The sequence below is a fragment of the Prorops nasuta genome, unplaced genomic scaffold (genome assembly GCF_024137725.1).
Source record: "Prorops nasuta isolate Cenicafe-Biocafe unplaced genomic scaffold, Cenicafe_Pnas_1.2 PNAS00048, whole genome shotgun sequence".
NCBI lineage: Eukaryota > Metazoa > Arthropoda > Insecta > Hymenoptera > Bethylidae > Prorops > Prorops nasuta.
This window is the reverse complement of record NW_027116845.1, coordinates 205,711-226,920: the sequence shown is the minus strand read 5'-3', so window position 1 is coordinate 226,920 and position 21,210 is coordinate 205,711. Positions and strand designations below refer to the sequence as shown.

The 21,210-nt window shown below is 36.3% G+C and overlaps 2 protein-coding genes across 2 annotated transcripts; both read left to right on the top strand.

Moving 5' to 3' along the window:
* The first annotated feature begins 3,249 nt into the window (after window positions 1-3,249).
* On the top strand, window positions 3,250-8,343 carry LOC136784112 (uncharacterized). The gene has a single exon (XM_066744631.1). The coding sequence runs from the start codon at window positions 3,250-3,252 to the stop codon at window positions 8,341-8,343; it is 5,094 nt and encodes a 1,697-aa protein (XP_066600728.1).
* Window positions 8,344-10,388: 2,045 nt separating this feature from the next.
* Window positions 10,389-12,471, top strand: LOC136784111 (putative nuclease HARBI1). The gene is made up of 5 exons (XM_066744630.1): window positions 10,389-10,516; window positions 10,789-10,943; window positions 11,088-11,244; window positions 11,644-12,409; window positions 12,466-12,471. The coding sequence occupies exons 1-5, from the start codon at window positions 10,389-10,391 to the stop codon at window positions 12,469-12,471; spliced, it is 1,212 nt and encodes a 403-aa protein (XP_066600727.1).
* Window positions 12,472-21,210: the final 8,739 nt, after the last annotated feature.

Sequence of the window (21,210 nt, the reverse complement as noted above, 5' to 3'; positions counted from 1 at the left end):
GGATTGAACATTAAAACAAAAAGAATAGATTCACCATAATGTTATTTCTGTGTCATCGCTGATGAGGATCAAACTGTGTTAACTGAGACAGATATTAAAATAAATGAGTCAGCAATTTAGGTAAATGCAATAATAAATAAAGAAAATGACAGAATAGATATATAATATAAAATGTAAGATGTTTTATAGTACTTTGTGGGATTTTGTTTCAGATTAAATTATAGTAATGTACGTGTGTTTACTGTATCACTGCTGAGGATGAAGCTATGTGGATCGAACATTAAAAAAAAAGAATAGATTCACCATAATGTGGTTACTGTGTCATCGCTGAGGATCAAACTGTGATAATTGAGATGAATATTAAAATAAAGAAGCTGACAGATTAGATATATAATATAACATGTTAGATATTTTACAGTACTTTGTGGGATTTTATTTAAAGTTAATATATGTAAAATAAAATTTTTGTTTTCTTTTTACAATTGTATCTATATTAATTACTATATGTTGCAATCTCTTAAAATTAAGCCTCTGCTTTTATTAGCAAACTAATAGTTCCACACGGCAGTGATGCCAGAATCAAGCTTTTAGCAACAAAAATGAAGATAAGCGCTAGCCAGCAGCAGTATAGAAAATTTAAAGGGAAGCGGTACAAACACAACTATGCCTGGAGAGCATAGGTGTGATTTGGACTTCAGGCAACATTGGCGTCAGAAGAAGAGCGACTACCGCTAACCGTGACATTTTTACGTGTCATCCGAGTGAAGTGGTGCTGCGTTTACCTAAAAACTCAAAGCAAATAAAAATGCTTTTCCTAAATTGATTTTTAATATTGATAAAATGGTCAAATGTAGCCATTAATTAATTAGATTTGGTAATAAATACAGAAAATACGTTTTATTATAACAAATGAGTTGAGGTAAAATAAACTCAATGTTTTTATATTAATCTGTTAACAAATGCATTTTTTTATTTATTATTGATTCCAATAAATTAATGGTTATTAAAAAAAAAATTCCTTGTAATGAAAAAAAAAATGAAAAAATTTTAAACTTCACCAAGACTCGAACACGAGCCCACCGCATGACAAACGGCAACCTTACCGCCTGCGCTACAGCGCTCACTTGATGTACTAAGAGCAAAACAGCCTTTTAAAGACTGACTACAATTCTTTCACTAACTCGTCATAAACGATCAAGAATTAGCTGCGATAATAAATACATTTATCTCCACAGCATTATTGCACTAAATTTATTATGTTTTTAATTTGAAGCATACATTTTCCATGAAGATACGATACTTTAAGGGTGTTCATGCAATACTCTAAATACAAAACTATTCATATGCTCGTTTATCATAGTTATTCAACTACATATAACAAATATTATAATATTACTTAATTAATTTATGATAGTTGAGCATATGAATAGTTTTGTATATAGAGTACTGAATGGTTACCCTTAAATTATCATATCTTCATGCAAAATGTATGCTTCAAATTAAAAACAATAAATTTAGTACAATAATACTATATAGATAAATGTATTTCTTATTACAGCTAATTCTTGATCATTTATGACGAATTAATAAAAGAATTGTAGTCAGTCTTTAAAAAGCCTGTTTTGCTCTTGGTGCATCAAGTGAGCGCTGTATCGCAGGCTGTAAGGTTGCCGTTTATCATGCGGTGGGCTCGTGTTCGAGTTTTGGTGAAGTTTAAAATTCTTTCATTTTTTTTTTCATTACAAGGAATTTTTTTTTTAATAACCATTAATTTATTGGACTCAATAATAAATAAAAAATGCATTTGTTAACAAATTAATATAAAAACATTGAGTTTCTTTTACCTCAACTCATTTGTTATAATAAAACGCATTTTTTGTATTTATTACCAAATCTAATTAATTAATGGCTACATTTGACCATTTTATCAAAATTAAAAATCAATTTAGGAAAAGCATTTTTATTTTATTTATTCACTTATACCATAAGTACATCAGTTGTCAGATAGATCAAATATTTCTTTATTACACTTTATTTTTCCGTATACTAACTGTTCGAAATCAGAAGAAGCAGAAAAGCTCAAGGACCGCCAGCGTCCGTGCTCACTCTTTCTTCTATTTATCTTGCGTTCAGGAGCTGAACTGAACACCGATATCGCGCTTGGGCGAACCCTCGAATAGTTCCTCCCGACCGTTTCTCCCTTCATTTTCACAATTTCCTAGAAATAAGCATAGCTACGCATAGCCCCGAATGTTTACTTTCTATAATGTCTAAACAGCCTTTTTCGATAAAATCTGTTTTTACGGCTCAAAACAGCATTTTACTGATTGCATGTCTGGGCTTCTATACCCGTCTCTCTCGCTCCGCGGCGAGCCAGCGTGCCTCGTAGGCACTGGCACGCCGCGGTAGCGACACTGGTTTCGCTCGGCCACCAGGTGGCCAGCACCACGATCGCTCTCGCTAGCGAAAATTGCATCGCACAACTATATAGATGGGTCCTTGATAAGGACCCATCGCAGCCTAATCACGCTCGACAGCACCTCAGCCTTGCTCGACCGCTGCTACCCGCAGCAACAGCAGCACCTTTTTTTGAGCCTTTCGGCACCACCGCCTCCACGGCATTTTTGACGCCTCCACCAGGCCAGCCAACGAGCGCCTCCACCGGCGAACTCTACGGGTCGACTACTTTGTAAGTATCACCAAACCACCCACCGCCATCCTAGGAGAGGACTTCCCTCCTGCGGCCTTCCACTCCCCTCTCCTACCCCCTCAACACTGCCTTCCAGGGGCTCGCCTGGAACAGTGTTCCTTAGTTCTCTTCCAAGGCTCTCGAGGAGTCGGGTAGTGGGAGGAAACCTCTCCGAGGCAAATTCCCTAGGACTTCTGACGGCAGGAAATTCCCTAGAAAAACTTATAATTGCGCGGCACCTTTAAAAGTGCGAAAATCTATCTTTGTAAATTGCGTGAAACACATTACGTGCAATTTTATTGTAAAACTTTGTATATATTTATTTATTTATTTTAATAAACCACCTCTTGTCAACCGACAATTTTTCGCTCTTTTTATTTAAGGCAAACCTTCCCATTGTTCCTCAACAGATTTCTAGGTTAAGTTTCGGCGCACCATTTCGTACAAATTTTTGGTCCTTCGAGCCGGATATCCGGCAAAACGTTTGAGTGCATTTGGTGTTGTCGGCTTTGCTTGGAGCTGTTGGTGAATTTTGGTTTTGTTTTGAGTAAGAATTCGAGATGTCGAAGACAGAGGACGTTTTCGAGCTTATGGCTCTCGTATCTACGCTCCAAGGCGAGTTCAGCCGCTTTTTAACAAACATTAAAAAACGCGGCGTGAAGAATTTTACGGTTCCTTTCCTTGAAGAACGTCTAGCCACCATCGGGAAACGGTTAACGGAGTTACATATAACTCATGCCAAGATTTGCGCAGCATTTAAGTCTGCTGATTTCAGTAAATCTGAATATGTTATACGTGGCACTTACGACTTAGCATTGGATGCGTTTGATGTGGCAGAAAGTTACATTTTGGAACAATTAGAGAACTTACGTTGTTCGGAAGCAGCCGGGCCTAAAGCATCAGCAGCCGATGTTTCCAACATTCGTCTTCCAATAATTGACTTGCCAAAATTCTCAGGGGACTATTCAGAGTGGTCAACTTTTTTTGAAACGTTCCGCTCTATTGTACACGACAATCCAGCTTTACCGGGAGTTCAAAAATTCCATTATTTAAAAGCTAGTTTAAAAGGGGAGGCTGCTTCAATCATTCAATCATTGGCGGTCACTAGTGAAAACTATGCCGTGGCTTGGGGTATTTTAGTTTCGCGTTATACCAACAAACGATTGATCACAGCTACTTTTTTAAATAGAATTACTCAAGTTTCAGTAGCTCATGGGGATAATTTGAACTCACTTAAAACCATTCGGGATTCAGTCGCTGTAGCATTAGACGCACTTAAGGCCATGGGTTATTCGGTCGATAGATGGGACCCTCTGATAGTACACATTTTAACCAATAAATTGGACAATTCATTAAGGTTAGAATGGGAGAAATTACTAGGGAGCAGTACGGACTACCCTACTTACGCTCAATTTTTGGAATTTTTGTCCTGCCATATCAATACGCTAGAATCAATCGGCGTAAAACCAAAGACTTCTAGAAGGGAATCAGAAAAAACGTTCAAATCACATACAGCCGGCGTCGATAAAACAAATTGTGTTCATTGTGGAAGCAATCACTTGATATACCAATGTAAGGACTTCCTTGCCTTAAGCCCGAATGCTAGGTCTAAATTCGCGCTTTCGCAGAATCTTTGCATAAATTGTTTGCGTCCAGGACATAGTTGTACCTCGTGTAATTCTTCGTCGCGCTGTCGTAAGTGCAACAAATTGCACCACACATTATTGCATTTCGAGAGGTTAGGCACCGGGGGGAGCAAACCTAAGGAGACTACTCCTTCGTCGCGAACCGCCGTGGATCCTGAACCTTCTTGTTCAAATGCAGTTTCACATCTGAGCATAACTGATACTAGATCGGTTCTTTTAGCTACTTTCTCTGCTCGAATTGAGACCAACGATGGTTCTCATGTACTGGTACGCGGTTTAGTTGATCCGGGATCTGAAACGTCATTCATCACGGAAAACTTAGCTCAACAGATTCACGTTAAACGTAAACGTATCGCCGCTACCATTTATGGAGTCACAGGAGACTCTGCTCATACAGTTCGGGCAGAAACCGAATTAAAACTGCATTCTATCGCTCGTCGTGGTCTTTCTCTGGATGTAACTGCGTTAATTTTGCCGAAAATTACGAGTTACACTCCGCCGACGTATTCTCCGTCCATGTTTCCACAACTTCGCGAGCTAGAATTAGCAGATAACTTCGCAGCTACTAAAGCTCCAATAGACATACTATTAGGAGCCGATTATTTTCCTGCGTTGATCGAAGGTCCGGTAATTCGTTCTCCAGATCGATCTTTAGTTGCACAAAAGACGATTTTCGGATGGCTCGTTTCTGGGGTTCTGCCTAGTCCGGTCCGACATAGCGCGTTAACCGTTCATCATTGTTCTGGCCTCGAAAAAACGCTTCGTGACTTCTGGGAACTGGAAGAAGTTCCAGAAGTAAAATCCGTGTCCACAGAGGACTCTCTCTGTGAACAGCACTTTGTAAATACTTTTTCTCGTACTCCTTCCGGTCGTTTTGTCGTAGCATTACCTTTCCGGTCTGAGGAATCGAAACTTAGTTTAGGGTCTTCTTCCCGCGCCGCGGAAAAGACATTATCACGCATACTCCGTAAATTGGAGAGGTCTCCCTCTCAGGAAGATAGCTATTCTCAATTTCTACGCGAGTATCAATCTTTGGGACACATGTCTCCCATTAACTTAGATTCCGGTTTTCGAGTCTTTTTACCTCATCACGCGGTTTTTAAGATAGAAAATCAGAAGGAGAAGATTCGCGTCGTGTTTAACGCATCTTCTAAAACCTCGTCCGGTGTCTCGCTCAACGATACGTTGTTTATAGGCCCCAAGCTTCAACAGGATATCACACGTATATTAATGAATTGGCGCGCTTTTAGACACGTGGGTGTGACAGACATCGTTAAAATGTTCCGTCAGATACTTGTGCGCTCAGAGGACCGCAAGTATCAGAACATTTTGTGGAAGACTGAATCTGGTGGGATTCAGGCCTTCGAACTCAACACGGTGACGTACGGCACTGGGCCTGCGCCATTCTTATCCTCGCGTGTCTTACGCGAACTAGCATTTTGTGATGGAAGGGACTTTCCCTTGGCACAAAATGTTTTGCTCAATTCTACGTACGTAGATGATATCCTTTTCGGTGCTCACGACACAGAGCAGCTAGAAGCAACCCAGGATCAACTGATTCGCCTATTGGCAAAAGGAGGATTTTCCTTGAGCAAATGGGCATTTAGTGAGTCACGGTCTTCCGTGAATGAGCCATCCGAACCGCGCGTTTTCTCTGAAGACCCTTCGGATTCGGGTAAGATTTTAGGGATAGCTTGGGATCATGTACACGATCATTTCCGGTTTTTCGTGTCTCCATCGTCGATACTCGTTCTTACCAAGCGCGTTTTGCTGTCTGAAAACGCCCAAATCTACGATCCGTTGGGTTGGATCTCACCGGTAACGGTCGTTTTAAAGCAACTAATGCAATCAACCTGGTTGCTAAAATTAGCGTGGGATGATGAGATTCCAGATCCTATTCGTTCGAAATGGCTTGCGTGTTATGATCAACTTCAGGATCTACGCACCCTGCGCATCTCACGGTGGACTGGTCAAACTCTGACTACGATCAAACGTGAACTCTTAGGATTTTGCTATGCGTCTGAACTCGCTTATGGAGCCGTAGTGTACGAAAGAATTACTGCATCCAACGGGCAGATTTCAGTACATTTAGTTATGTCTAAAACCAAGGTCGCGCCGATCAAGACTACATCCATCCCGCGATTGGAATTGGTCGCTGCCGCACTATTAACCAAACTTATTCTTCATGTGAAACGCAGTCTAACCGGAGATCTCGATTCTATTACGTGTTACTCGGATTCACAAGTTACCTTGGCTTGGCTAGCTAAACAACCGGTTAATTGGAAGACGTTCGTAGCTAATCGCGTATCGCTTATCCAAACGCAACTTCTGAATGCCAAAGGGCACTATGTAAATACTAAACTCAATCCCGCGGACCTCTGTTCACGCGGAATCAGCGCCAAACAGCTCACTGAGGACTCACTCTGGTGGCAAGGGCCAGCATTCCTTCGTGAACAGCCTACTCATGACATTCAGGTTTACGAAACCTCTGAAGAGAGTCGCAAAACCAATCTGAACGTTCACGTGGGTGTCGATCAGTGTTGGTTTTTGGATAAATACTCCTCTTGGCATAAACTCGTTCGCGTTATGGCTTACGTCATTCGATTTGTCAATCATGCACGTAAACAGAGTACGCACTCGGATTTAGCCTTCTCGGTCTCCGAAGTTCGTTTTTCTGTCGAAACTTTAGTGAAAGTGGTGCAACGAGCACAGTTCGCTAAGGAATTAGCCGCTTTACAGCAAGGGGAAAGGGTCCCCACGCGGTCAAAGTTGCTTCCTCTCTATCCAACACTGGATTCCCGTGGAATCTTGAGGGTGGGAGGTCGATTACGGAACGCGAATCTTTCGGAACACGCGAAACATCCGATCGTACTGCCTGAGTGCCATCTCGCGTCCATTTTAATTCGCCAAACACATTTAGATACTCTTCATGGGGGACTTCAGTTAACATTGGCTACACTGCGCCAAAAGTTTTGGATCATTAATGCTCGCAACCTTGTCAAATCGGTGGTTCATAAATGCACCTCATGTGTTCGTGAACGCGCTAAATTAGGGGTTCAACTCATGGGTTCTCTTCCGGCAGCTCGGGTCTCCCGGAGTTTCGCCTTCGAGAACACCGGAGTGGACTATGCCGGGCCTTTTTCCATTAAACTTCATCATGGTCGCAATGCAAAATCGGTTAAGGGGTACGTAGCAGTTTTTGTGTGTTTGGCTACTCGCGCCATTCACCTTGAACTCGTGTCTAGACTCGATACCGAGGCCTTCCTCGCCGCGTTAGCTCGATTTATCTCTCGTCGCGGAAAACCTGCCGCAATTTACTCGGATAATGGCTTAAACTTTCAAGGGGCAGATGCTGAACTTACGCGCGCTTTCAAATCATCATTAGAGATCGCTCGCTCTCAAGACACTGAACCGATCAGTGAAATCGAATGGAAATTCATTCCTGTCGCAACTCCGCACTGGGGCGGTTTATGGGAAAGCGCCGTTAAAAGCATGAAGCACCATCTCAAACGATCTATCGGTGTTTTCGTGCCTAATTTTGAAGAAATGACCACACTCCTCTCGCGAATTGAGGCCTGCCTCAACTCTCGTCCGATTTCTCGTATGCACGACGATCTCGAGTCGCTTGACGTGTTGACCCCAGGTCATTTTCTGATAGGACGGCCGCTTTTAGCCCCCCCGGAATTCGCCACGCTTGATCTTCGCGAGTCGACTCTCAATCGGTGGCAATCCGTTACGAAAATATCAGAAGTATTCTGGAAGAAATGGTCTTCAGAATACCTTCACACTTTACAAAATCGGCCTAAATGGCAAAACGCTAACATGGACTTTCAAGTCGGAGATATCGTTCTCGTTAAAGTTCCAAACAATCCGCCTCGTACATGGACATGGGGTCGGATACTAAAACTTATTTCTGGGGTGGATGGGCTTGCTCGTGTTGCCACTATTAAAACAGCAAAAAAAGAGATACAACGCAGCGTTTCTCAACTTTGCAAGCTTCCTTCTTAAACCACTCTCTCTCTGTCTTCACTTCTCCTCCTAAATAGCCTTCTCTTATGGCCTCTTGGGACTTCCCAGGTCGCCATTTTGGTTTTTCTTGTGAACTTTCTGGGACTCCCCAGGTTGTTCCTTTCCTGTTCCGGGTTTCCTGGGACTCTTCAGGTTGCCGCCATACCGTATCTGTTTGTGAGTTTCTCCTCAAAAGGTTCCCAGCAACTTATGGTTTCTTCTACTCACTACAGTTTCAATTAATTCATGGCGGACAACCCGTGGGCCCATTTATTGGGCGTAGGGTATAAGGAGGAGGAGGAAGATGACGTTTTGGAGCTCCACGCTCCTTTGGAGGAAATTGACCTCCAGAAGGTTTTTGACCTGGAAGAGAGAAAGGAGGAAACCCCACCACCACCAGAACCGCTCATGCGACCACGGCGACAACGCCCTACCGTCGCGTCCACCGTGAGCATTGCGCCGACCAACTGGGCTGGAGGAGTTCTCCACGATCCCAGTGCCAGGGAAGTCGAGCGCAATGCTCACAAAATCATAATCAGGGCCTTTGGTCAAGAAATCGCGGTGCCATTCATATCGGCATTGAAATGCCGCAAATGGAAGGCCTGGGCCCCTCAGGGTAAAATTATCCTGAAGTGGTCTCCCACTCTTGCCCTGAGGGGTGCCAGCCTTCTCCTGAAGCCGAAGCACTGAGCTTCACTCTTGTTATTGTCCCTATCTGTTTTATATTTTTTTTTTTTTTTTTACTTTATTCTGTTAATAAAAATTGTTTGTTGTCTATACAACTTCTTTTATCCTTATTTTGACACCATCGTGTCAACGGGGGGAGTTTGTTCGAAATCAGAAGAAGCAGAAAAGCTCAAGGACCGCCAGCGTCCGTGCTCACTCTTTCTTCTATTTATCTTGCGTTCAGGAGCTGAACTGAACACCGATATCGCGCTTGGGCGAACCCTCGAATAGTTCCTCCCGACCGTTTCTCCCTTCATTTTCACAATTTCCTAGAAATAAGCATAGCTACGCATAGCCCCGAATGTTTACTTTCTATAATGTCTAAACAGCCTTTTTCGATAAAATCTGTTTTTACGGCTCAAAACAGCATTTTACTGATTGCATGTCTGGGCTTCTATACCCGTCTCTCTCGCTCCGCGGCGAGCCAGCGTGCCTCGTAGGCACTGGCACGCCGCGGTAGCGACACTGGTTTCGCTCGGCCACCAGGTGGCCAGCACCACGATCGCTCTCGCTAGCGAAAATTGCATCGCACAACTATATAGATGGGTCCTTGATAAGGACCCATCGCAGCCTAATCACGCTCGACAGCACCTCAGCCTTGCTCGACCGCTGCTACCCGCAGCAACAGCAGCACCTTTTTTTGAGCCTTTCGGCACCACCGCCTCCACGGCATTTTTGACGCCTCCACCAGGCCAGCCAACGAGCGCCTCCACCGGCGAACTCTACGGGTCGACTACTTTGTAAGTATCACCAAACCACCCACCGCCATCCTAGGAGAGGACTTCCCTCCTGCGGCCTTCCACTCCCCTCTCCTACCCCCTCAACACTGCCTTCCAGGGGCTCGCCTGGAACAGTGTTCCTTAGTTCTCTTCCAAGGCTCTCGAGGAGTCGGGTAGTGGGAGGAAACCTCTCCGAGGCAAATTCCCTAGGACTTCTGACGGCAGGAAATTCCCTAGAAAAACTTATAATTGCGCGGCACCTTTAAAAGTGCGAAAATCTATCTTTGTAAATTGCGTGAAACACATTACGTGCAATTTTATTGTAAAACTTTGTATATATTTATTTATTTATTTTAATAAACCACCTCTTGTCAACCGACAATTTTTCGCTCTTTTTATTTAAGGCAAACCTTCCCATTGTTCCTCAACAGATTTCTAGGTTAAGTTTCGGCGCACCATTTCGTACACTAACATTTGTCTTCGTTCACGCCGTTCACCGTGACAGGCTGTGAATATAATATATATAATTTTTGATATATTACGTTCTGCATTTAAGATGGCTACTGACGTATTTCCGCTGGCAGTATACTTTGTGCAGTCATGGTGCAGTCTGCATTCCTTATGGACGCTTACGTTCAGTGGTCTGTTCGGGTGACGGTTCAGTCTAGTCACAGTGAGGCAACTGAAGAAAATTCCCTAGATGGATCAGATTTAGTGAGGAGGCTTCCGCGAGTGAACCAGATCTGATCTGGTTAAGGGAATACAGCAAGAATCTAATCAAACAAATACGGTCAATACCGTGGACCCTAATTTACAAAAATAAGCGGGCGGGATTAAAATTATCAGACAAGTAAGTTAACGGACATAAATGACGTAATACTATAAAATTTACTAGCAATTAAAATAAAGGAAGAATTGTAAATATTATCAACAATTTATATTTCTTGGATAATATATTCTTATTATAGCTGTTTGACTAATTATCAATTTATATTTACAGGTTAAACAAAAGAATGGATTATTTAAATATTTGGAGCCTATTATTTGAAGATGACGATGAAGAAGATAATCTCTTTTTATTACCTTCTACTAGAGAGAGTCATAGAAGGATTGAAAATTATGTTCCAGATATGATGCTTAATTATTCTTTGACAGGTAATTGTGATCATTTTTAACTATCTGTGTATACCATGTATGATTTAATTATGTCAGCTAGTATTTTGTAAAAAATATTATGAATAATATTTTTAGGAATTATGATTTGCTTCTGTATATTTTGACACTATAATATTTTTGCAGACTTTAAATCACATTTCCGACTATCCAAAGCGACGTTTGAAATGTTATTGGAGAAAATAGGTCCATGCCTAATGCAAACAATTAATGGGCCAAAAATTCTACCATTTAAACAACTTGCTGTTACGCTATGGATATTGGGAAATCAAGAAGTATATAGGTATATTCTCTAATTTTAATCCTTGTTAGCATGAAAAATTCTTTCACTATAGTTTTGAACTTCCATCTTATTACCATAATAAAAAGAATTCTATCATCAATATTTTAAGAATTAAGAATTTTCCTAAGATATTTGCAACTCTAGAAAGAGTTTATTTTCTCGTTCATAAAAAGGACATCAGCCAAATTCTTTGTGCTAGCTAGGATTGAACGATATCTTTTTGCATTCATTTGTAAGACTATGTACTGCGTGTAAAATATACAGTTCTTAAGAGTTAACCTATAATGAACATTATTTATTTATTTAAATTGTAGAAGCATTTCGAAGTACAATATAATAAATAATAATAATACCTCAATCATTAATTATGTTGAATATTACCAACATATTCCGTTATAGATCTGTTTCTGATAGATTTAACTTGGCTAAAAGTACAATTTGGAAATGCGTCTTCAATGTGGCATATGTTTTGCAAAATCACAAAACAGAATACATAAAATGGCCAGATCAACATCACTCAATGCGGAATATAGAAAAGTTTGCAGAAATAAGCAATTTCCCTGGCGTAATGGGTGCTATAGATGGATGTCATGTGCAAATAAGTGCTCCCATTGACCATGCTAATAGCTACATTAATCGAAAAGGCTTTCATTCAATAGTCCTCCAAGGAATCTGTGATCCTAATAGGAAATTTATTGATGTTTTTACAGGCTATTGTGGTAGCGTTCATGACGCTCGAATTTGGCAGCTTAGCAAAATTAAACGTGCTATAGACAATAGCCCACAACAATTTTTTCCTGAGAATACTCATTTATTAGGGGATTCTGCGTACCCACTGTCCAAAACTCTTCTCATTCCATATAGAGATAATGGGCATCTAAATGAAGTTCAAGTTAATTATAATAGAAAACTATCTGCTACAAGAATGGTGATAGAACGAACGTTTGGTCTACTGAAAGCTAGATTCAGGAAATTGAAATATGTGTATATGTACGACACAGATATGATCCCTCTTATTATTTTAACTTGCTGCATATTACATAACATTTGTATTGACAATGAAGAGGAACAATTTGATCCAACTGTAAATGACGAAGACGATTATAATGTAGAAATCGATAACGAAGCTGTGGATGCTTTTGTGGATGGAGAAGAAAAAAGAGAGGTAATAGCCCACTTACTTTTTTAATATGCGAGAATATATTAATATTTCTTATATAGATTTGAACTCTCAAAAATTGTATGAGTTAAATTTACATATAAATATATTATTCAACCAGACATTCAACGCGATAATGTATACGTTGAGTTTTACTTATTGACATTGTATATAACATTCAAGATGAAATAAAACAAGTTATGTAAATAAAATATTATCACTCAGTATAGGTTTTAAATAAGTACTTCCAAATTATATTGTTATAAGATTTGCGTTAAACGTGGCTGGGTTAGTAGCAACGGCATAATTCGTTTTTTGTTTGTGTTCCAATCCTAAAAAGGAAAAATAATGTATAAGATTGTTCAAACAAATGAATCATTTAATTTAACTGTTTTATACTACCTTGATTTATTATGTTGAAACATATTTATTTTAATCTAATTTGTTTATCAGCTACTTTTAATATCATCAAACTTAAATATACATTATTATGCTCACAGAACAAGAGTCATAATCTAGTTTTCAGGATGGTTCACAAGATGATATCTGATGTGCCTTGGTAGTAGGCAAAGGTGTCTCGTAACATCTTGTAACAACATTTAGATGCCACTGTTATCTACAGTAGATACAAAATATGTTTAATATATAATGTTTTTAATACATATCTTAAACAGCAAAAGAATTTCTTACCTGCACTTTATACGGTCAGTATTTTAATAGGTTTATCTCATTGCGTTAGGTCAGTTTTAATTAAAATTTAGCTGCAATTTATAATTCTTTGTTGCTAGAATTTGATTAATCCTAATTTATTATATTGGGACGTATTTATTCTATTGAAACTTTTCTAATACAATATCACGAAACTTTATTATACTTACAAAGCAAGAGCCATAATTTGGTTGTTGTGAAGTTACGCAAGATAACATTTGTGCCTTTGTGATCAACTAAGATTCATCAAACCTTTTGCAATAATATTTAGATGCCACTTATGTCTTCTACAAATAGAAAAAGTTTATTAATATACTATAATCTATTTAATACACACCTTGAGCAATTATACAGTCTACCTGCACCGTATACAATAAGTCTCTCATAAAGGCTTATATCTTTGAATATGATAGTTTTGCAAAAATCATATTTTTTTAACAAAATTTTAAAACAGTAGAAAGTAGAACGATGGTTTGACCTTTGACATGGGGCTAACATCTTCTCTGTTTAGAACAAAAACATAGGCCTCCTAAAAAAAAATGCATGCTGTCAAATGGTGTTGTTCAACAATTAATTAATTTTTTCTAGTATGAAGAATCTGAAAATTTAATTGCTTAAAATAACCTGTCGTTAAATCCATGTCCAATTAATGTTCCAATAAATTAAAATATCCACAATTATTTTGTCAAAAAAATATTAATAAATTAGTGTTTATGTACATATAGTTAAAAGTTCAAAATTTGTCGATAAAGGCAGTTAGTATAAATTAATGTTTAAAAATGATAAAAATTTGTAGATAATTATGATGAGCTTTCTAAACACAACATTATGCATACATATAGTCATTTTTATTTATTTAAAATGCTGTTTCATAATACTTAAAAATTCTTTTTTTAATTCCATATTTTCTTGATGATGCCTTTCTCTTTGCTCATAAATGTGGTCAATTGTTTTTTTGGCAGTTTTAATTGACGTTCGTCATCTTATGCTTCTCCTATCACCCACTTTCGAACAACAAGCATTATTATTAAATTCACTAGTTACTATTTCTGTAACAGGGTCATCTGTATTACTTATTTCTGTTACTTGTGGCCTCACTATGGAATCAGAAATACTATATGCTATTGATAAAGGGGTTACTTCAGGCATCATATACATAATTTCATCTATTATTTCAAAATGCTCCCAATTTTCTCTGCTACCAGCACCAGTTCTGTTGCTATTGTCCTTAATATGCTTATACTTCTTTTTTAAATTTCTCCATTTTGTTGAACATTGCTCCCAGTTTACTAAATATCCTTTGTTCACTAAATCTGCAGCTATTTCATCCCAAAATTTTTTTTGAAGCTGGTTCTTGTCATGTATGGTTGTTTTATGTTTGTGTAAGTTCTCTAACAACAATTTTGTACTCTGACTTGTCCAGGAATGTCTAGTCTGATCTGTTTAAAGTAACAAAGTTAAATTGCTTTAGTATTTGGTTTTTAACTACGTGATATACTAGTGAAATTAAGTAGAAATTATACAACAAGCAAATAGTTTTCATTCTAGGTATTCCCTTTTTGTAGCAGCAAACATAAACTTAATTATTATTTTTCGTTTTTCCTGAATTTCCTACATTTAAAAGAGATAACATACCTACATATTTATTATGCGTTTGATATTGATTCATCTTTAAATAAATTCTGAAAAACAAGAAATAATTTCAAACACAAAATATATTTTCATCAATAAACAAAAGTTACATTTATGACTTTCAATAATTCTCATTTTACCATAAATTGTATTTTTTAAAGGATAAATGAAACAGCAAAGAAAGAAAAGATAATACAAATGATAAAAAAAAATTTATAATTTGCTTACATTTATATTAGCTTTTTGAATATTTCTGCTCTTATTACGTCTGTGAAGTCCCAACTGAAACCCCTTAACCAGATCAGATCTGGTTTACTCGCGGAAGCCTCCTCACTAAATCTGATCCATCTAGGGAATTTTCTTCGGTTGCCTCACTGTGACTAGACTGAACCGTCACCCGAACAGACCACTGAACGTAAGCGTCCTATATCAAAATTCACTTACTATAGAGCGTAGTACTATTCAAGATGGCGGACTTGGCAACCTTGCTCGCATGAGCAATCTCCCGTTTCATCTCTGGTAGTGTACAATTTGACCCAAAATTTTTGGAGACAGTCGAAGCTGCTCTATACAATAAGTGAACATGGTGGAAAATCACCGGAAGTTTCGTAGCATGCGCAAAAAATTTGCGCATATAATCTGTATTTATAAAATGTCCAATTTGTATACCGGGTGAGCAGAAATATTAGGTTACCAGAGATAGCAGATAATCAGAAAAGAAAATAATTTTAATTCTAACTCGAAGAGAGAATTATCATGGAAATATAATTTAAGATACGTATGAGTGATTGCATTTTTATATGTATTTCGTTTTTACATATTTATGATATAAGCCTGTTACTTTGTGAACACTTTTTTGGTTTCAGATAAAATTACATAAATAAATGAAGAGGACAATGATTAATTAATTATTCTCATAGACATTAGATACTTTAAAATACATTGGTTGAAAAGAAATATCACATTTCTCATCCAAGTTTTAAATATGAGGTATGTTCAAACTCAGAGTTTTCTCTTCGCTACAGCATCTTTAGAAAGTTACACTGAGCGCAGTGAGTATTTCATATTATTATAATATTTAGAGATAACGCTTTTCTTACATTTTATATTACTAAATGCAATGTTGTACTACACTAATACTAACATACCTGTGGTACTGACAATATTTTGTTGCGCATTTGAAATATTTGTAAAGGTCTCCCATATTTTAAGTTTGATTATATTATTTTGAAACATTGTGCAAATCATTATAAATTAGAAGTTATTTTCCTGAAATGTTTATAGGTAAACTTGGTGCAGTTTGGTATATACAAACAGATATTATAATGAAAGGAAAAATGGTATCTATTGATAATATGCCTGATGAATAGATGGAAGAATTGCAGCTTTGACTATCACGCCTTTCAAGCCATAATGCCAATGGTACAATGAATAATTTAATAGAACGACCGACTATCGATGCTATTAATAGAAGAATCTACTATACTTTGGCATCAATTTTATACGGTAACAACATACTTTAATGCTTTTAATTACTTATCTTTTTAACTGTGGTTGAGAACTTCGTGGTATTCATTATTCCTATTTTAAACGTGAGCAATGTTGAAATTAGCTTTGATTATAGCAATTTTAAAGAATTTAGTTTACAATTTGTGCCTAAGACTAATAAGACTTTTAATGCCTATTAGTAGCTAGAATTTGTATATTGACAAAGCATTCTTATCATAGCAATTTACTTTTTATTAAGTTGTTTAATTTTAATAAAACTTTCAAATAAATAAATTTAGATTTAATAATATTAAGCCTTTGACTTCTCCAACACCTACTTTTTCTATTTTATAAGCATGAATATTTTCAAGCAACAATTCTGAAAGATAAAAGTCCATGATTTATAACAAATTTTAGAAGATTACATATTCAGTTATTTATTGCTATTAAAGAATGATAAGAATTATTTACCTTCATTTTTTAATAGTTTCTTTCTTTGAAGTTGAATATTTTTATTTATCAACACAGAGGTAGTGATAAAATTATAGACGTGTTTTAATTTTTCATTTTCAGTTACACATACTTCCATCAATTTTTCCATGCCGGCCCACCCTCCTTCATCGTCCCAGAGCCAATTTTGAAAAGAGAAGCAATTTTGCCGCTTGTGCACAATACTTTTGCCGTAGCCTCTATTCATTTGGGCCAATTCAATGTCATAGAGTTTTATCATTTCAATCAGCTTTTCTGAAAGTTAAAAGTTGGTTTATTACCAAGAGTTAACTTTACATTATGTTAAATATTAAAGACCAAACGACTCTGATACCTAGGGCTCTTACCGTAGCCACTCTCTTCAGCTATACTCACCAACAAAATTACTAAGAATGGGATGAGAGCCCATTTTTTCCTTCAAAGCTCTGTGGTATCTTTCCTGACCATTGTTTGTGTTATCCTTTATCCGATAAATTGAAAACACTTGTAAACCTATTTGTTTTATCCAATAGTTTTTGAAATATTTAAAAAAGTTTTCAAAATTTTCATAGAGGATCTGATCTTCCGCTGTGTTTTTTACGATTTCCATAAATGCTCGCTCAATATAATCTTTAGGCAAATAAGCTAAATTGCATATTTTTCGGAATAGTACAATAACTTTGGAATATTCTACGATGTTGTTATCTTTGGCTTTTTGAAAAATTTTATATTTCCTGGCTTTTTTTCTCAAACTCTGTTTAAAATTAAAAACTAAATGTTCAGATAGAGATGTATAGTTATATAAAATAAGTAATTGATGTTGTAAAAGGAAAACAAACTTGGACAAAATGAAAGAAGCGTCCAGTGATGTGACAATCCTGGAACACTCTTTTAATAGCGTTATGTAGACCCGTTTCATAATCGCAAATGCATTGTAGGGGCTCCAAAGACCTCATGACTTTTTCCTTTATAAATTGAAAAATTTGTACATAGGTCCTTTCAGATTTATTGGACATAAAGACCCAGATGATTGGCACAAACTGTCAATATATAAAAAAAGACATTAATGAAACTTTTGTGAATCACATTAAATATTTAAAACAATTGGATAAAATATTTTTAAAAACCTTTTCACGATATTTGGCCATAATTGTCAGCAGCTGGTAGACGTAATCCATATCTGGTGTTGTTTCGAATGTTGCATCGATAGAAAATATAGTGCAACAAGCAAATTTTTTGATAAACTTTTTATCAACTAAAATAACTGAAGTATTCTCTTTTCCATGCTCAAATTGAAAAATGGAAATTTGGTGAGACTCATAATTTATATTGAATTTCAGTAAGTTCTTCCATTCCCTTGTATCAATTATTTTTTCGCAGTCTCTCAATCGCTTGGGATTTTTGACTGGTTTCTTAATCCTCCAATTATGCATTGTACTTTTAATTTTTTTGTAGGGTACATTTGAAGCTTCGGTCGGGTTTCTAAGACCATATTACGTTAATAATTTAAAACAAAAAGAAAAAATTATCTCCCCTACCATAATGCAACAGAGTTGTATATGTTTTTCGGCGTACCTACACCCTTATGCATAGCTTTTAATAATCTATACCGAAATTGCGCTATTTTCGCGAATTTATCAGCAGTCTCATGATTATGTTGTTTCATAGATTTGAATTGATCATTCATGATTTGTGCGGTTCCCAAGCAATTTTTGTCCTCGCATCTTAAATATCTATTAACATTTGCTAAATCAGTATTGATTTTGATTATTTCTTTCATGTAAATACAAAAAATTACGTAATGAAGAACGAATGCGCTAACATTCGGGTTACACTAAATTGGACGTTTCAACTTACGATAATTGAAATCGAGCATAAAATTAAATTTACTTACGTTATTAATTGCCCCTTTTTATTCGTGTATAAATGTTTTTTATAATAAATAAATCCATCAGGATATAAAACTGTAGGCATCAGTTTTTTTTTGCAATTAGCCATATCTTAAAACGAAATGTTGCAATATGAAGTGCTTCGATTATTAATATATATATTAATAATCGAAGCACTTCATATTGCAACATTTCGTTTTAAGATATGGCTAATTGCAAAAAAAAACTGATGCCTACAGTTTTATATCCTGATGGATTTATTTATTATAAAAAACATTTATACACGAATAAAAAGGGGCAATTAATAACGTAAGTAAATTTAATTTTATGCTCGATTTCAATTATCGTAAGTTGAAACGTCCAATTTAGTGTAACCCGAATGTTAGCGCATTCGTTCTTCATTACGTAATTTTTTGTATTTACATGAAAGAAATAATCAAAATCAATACTGATTTAGCAAATGTTAATAGATATTTAAGATGCGAGGACAAAAATTGCTTGGGAACCGCACAAATCATGAATGATCAATTCAAATCTATGAAACAACATAATCATGAGACTGCTGATAAATTCGCGAAAATAGCGCAATTTCGGTATAGATTATTAAAAGCTATGCATAAGGGTGTAGGTACGCTGAAAAACATATACAACTCTGTTGCATTATGGTAGGGGAGATAATTTTTTCTTTTTGTTTTAAATTATTAACGTAATATGGTCTTAGAAACCCGACCGAAGCTTCAAATGTACCCTACAAAAAAATTAAAAGTACAATGCATAATTGGAGGATTAAGAAACCAGTCAAAAATCCCAAGCGATTGAGAGACTGCGAAAAAATAATTGATACAAGGGAATGGAAGAACTTACTGAAATTCAATATAAATTATGAGTCTCACCAAATTTCCATTTTTCAATTTGAGCATGGAAAAGAGAATACTTCAGTTATTTTAGTTGATAAAAAGTTTATCAAAAAATTTGCTTGTTGCACTATATTTTCTATCGATGCAACATTCGAAACAACACCAGATATGGATTACGTCTACCAGCTGCTGACAATTATGGCCAAATATCGTGAAAAGGTTTTTAAAAATATTTTATCCAATTGTTTTAAATATTTAATGTGATTCACAAAAATTTCATTAATGTCTTTTTTTATATATTGACAGTTTGTGCCAATCATCTGGGTCTTTATGTCCAATAAATCTGAAAGGACCTATGTACAAATTTTTCAATTTATAAAGGAAAAAGTCATGAGGTCTTTGGAGCCCCTACAATGCATTTGCGATTATGAAACGGGTCTACATAACGCTATTAAAAGAGTGTTCCAGGATTGTCACATCACTGGACGCTTCTTTCATTTTGTCCAAGTTTGTTTTCCTTTTACAACATCAATTACTTATTTTATATAACTATACATCTCTATCTGAACATTTAGTTTTTAATTTTAAACAGAGTTTGAGAAAAAAAGCCAGGAAATATAAAATTTTTCAAAAAGCCAAAGATAACAACATCGTAGAATATTCCAAAGTTATTGTACTATTCCGAAAAATATGCAATTTAGCTTATTTGCCTAAAGATTATATTGAGCGAGCATTTATGGAAATCGTAAAAAACACAGCGGAAGATCAGATCCTCTATGAAAATTTTGAAAACTTTTTTAAATATTTCAAAAACTATTGGATAAAACAAATAGGTTTACAAGTGTTTTCAATTTATCGGATAAAGGATAACACAAACAATGGTCAGGAAAGATACCACAGAGCTTTGAAGGAAAAAATGGGCTCTCATCCCATTCTTAGTAATTTTGTTGGTGAGTATAGCTGAAGAGAGTGGCTACGGTAAGAGCCCTAGGTATCAGAGTCGTTTGGTCTTTAATATTTAACATAATGTAAAGTTAACTCTTGGTAATAAACCAACTTTTAACTTTCAGAAAAGCTGATTGAAATGATAAAACTCTATGACATTGAATTGGCCCAAATGAATAGAGGCTACGGCAAAAGTATTGTGCACAAGCGGCAAAATTGCTTCTCTTTTCAAAATTGGCTCTGGGACGATGAAGGAGGGTGGGCCGGCATGGAAAAATTGATGGAAGTATGTGTAACTGAAAATGAAAAATTAAAACACGTCTATAATTTTATCACTACCTCTGTGTTGATAAATAAAAATATTCAACTTCAAAGAAAGAAACTATTAAAAAATGAAGGTAAATAATTCTTATCATTCTTTAATAGCAATAAATAACTGAATATGTAATCTTCTAAAATTTGTTATAAATCATGGACTTTTATCTTTCAGAATTGTTGCTTGAAAATATTCATGCTTATAAAATAGAAAAAGTAGGTGTTGGAGAAGTCAAAGGCTTAATATTATTAAATCTAAATTTATTTATTTGAAAGTTTTATTAAAATTAAACAACTTAATAAAAAGTAAATTGCTATGATAAGAATGCTTTGTCAATATACAAATTCTAGCTACTAATAGGCATTAAAAGTCTTATTAGTCTTAGGCACAAATTGTAAACTAAATTCTTTAAAATTGCTATAATCAAAGCTAATTTCAACATTGCTCACGTTTAAAATAGGAATAATGAATACCACGAAGTTCTCAACCACAGTTAAAAAGATA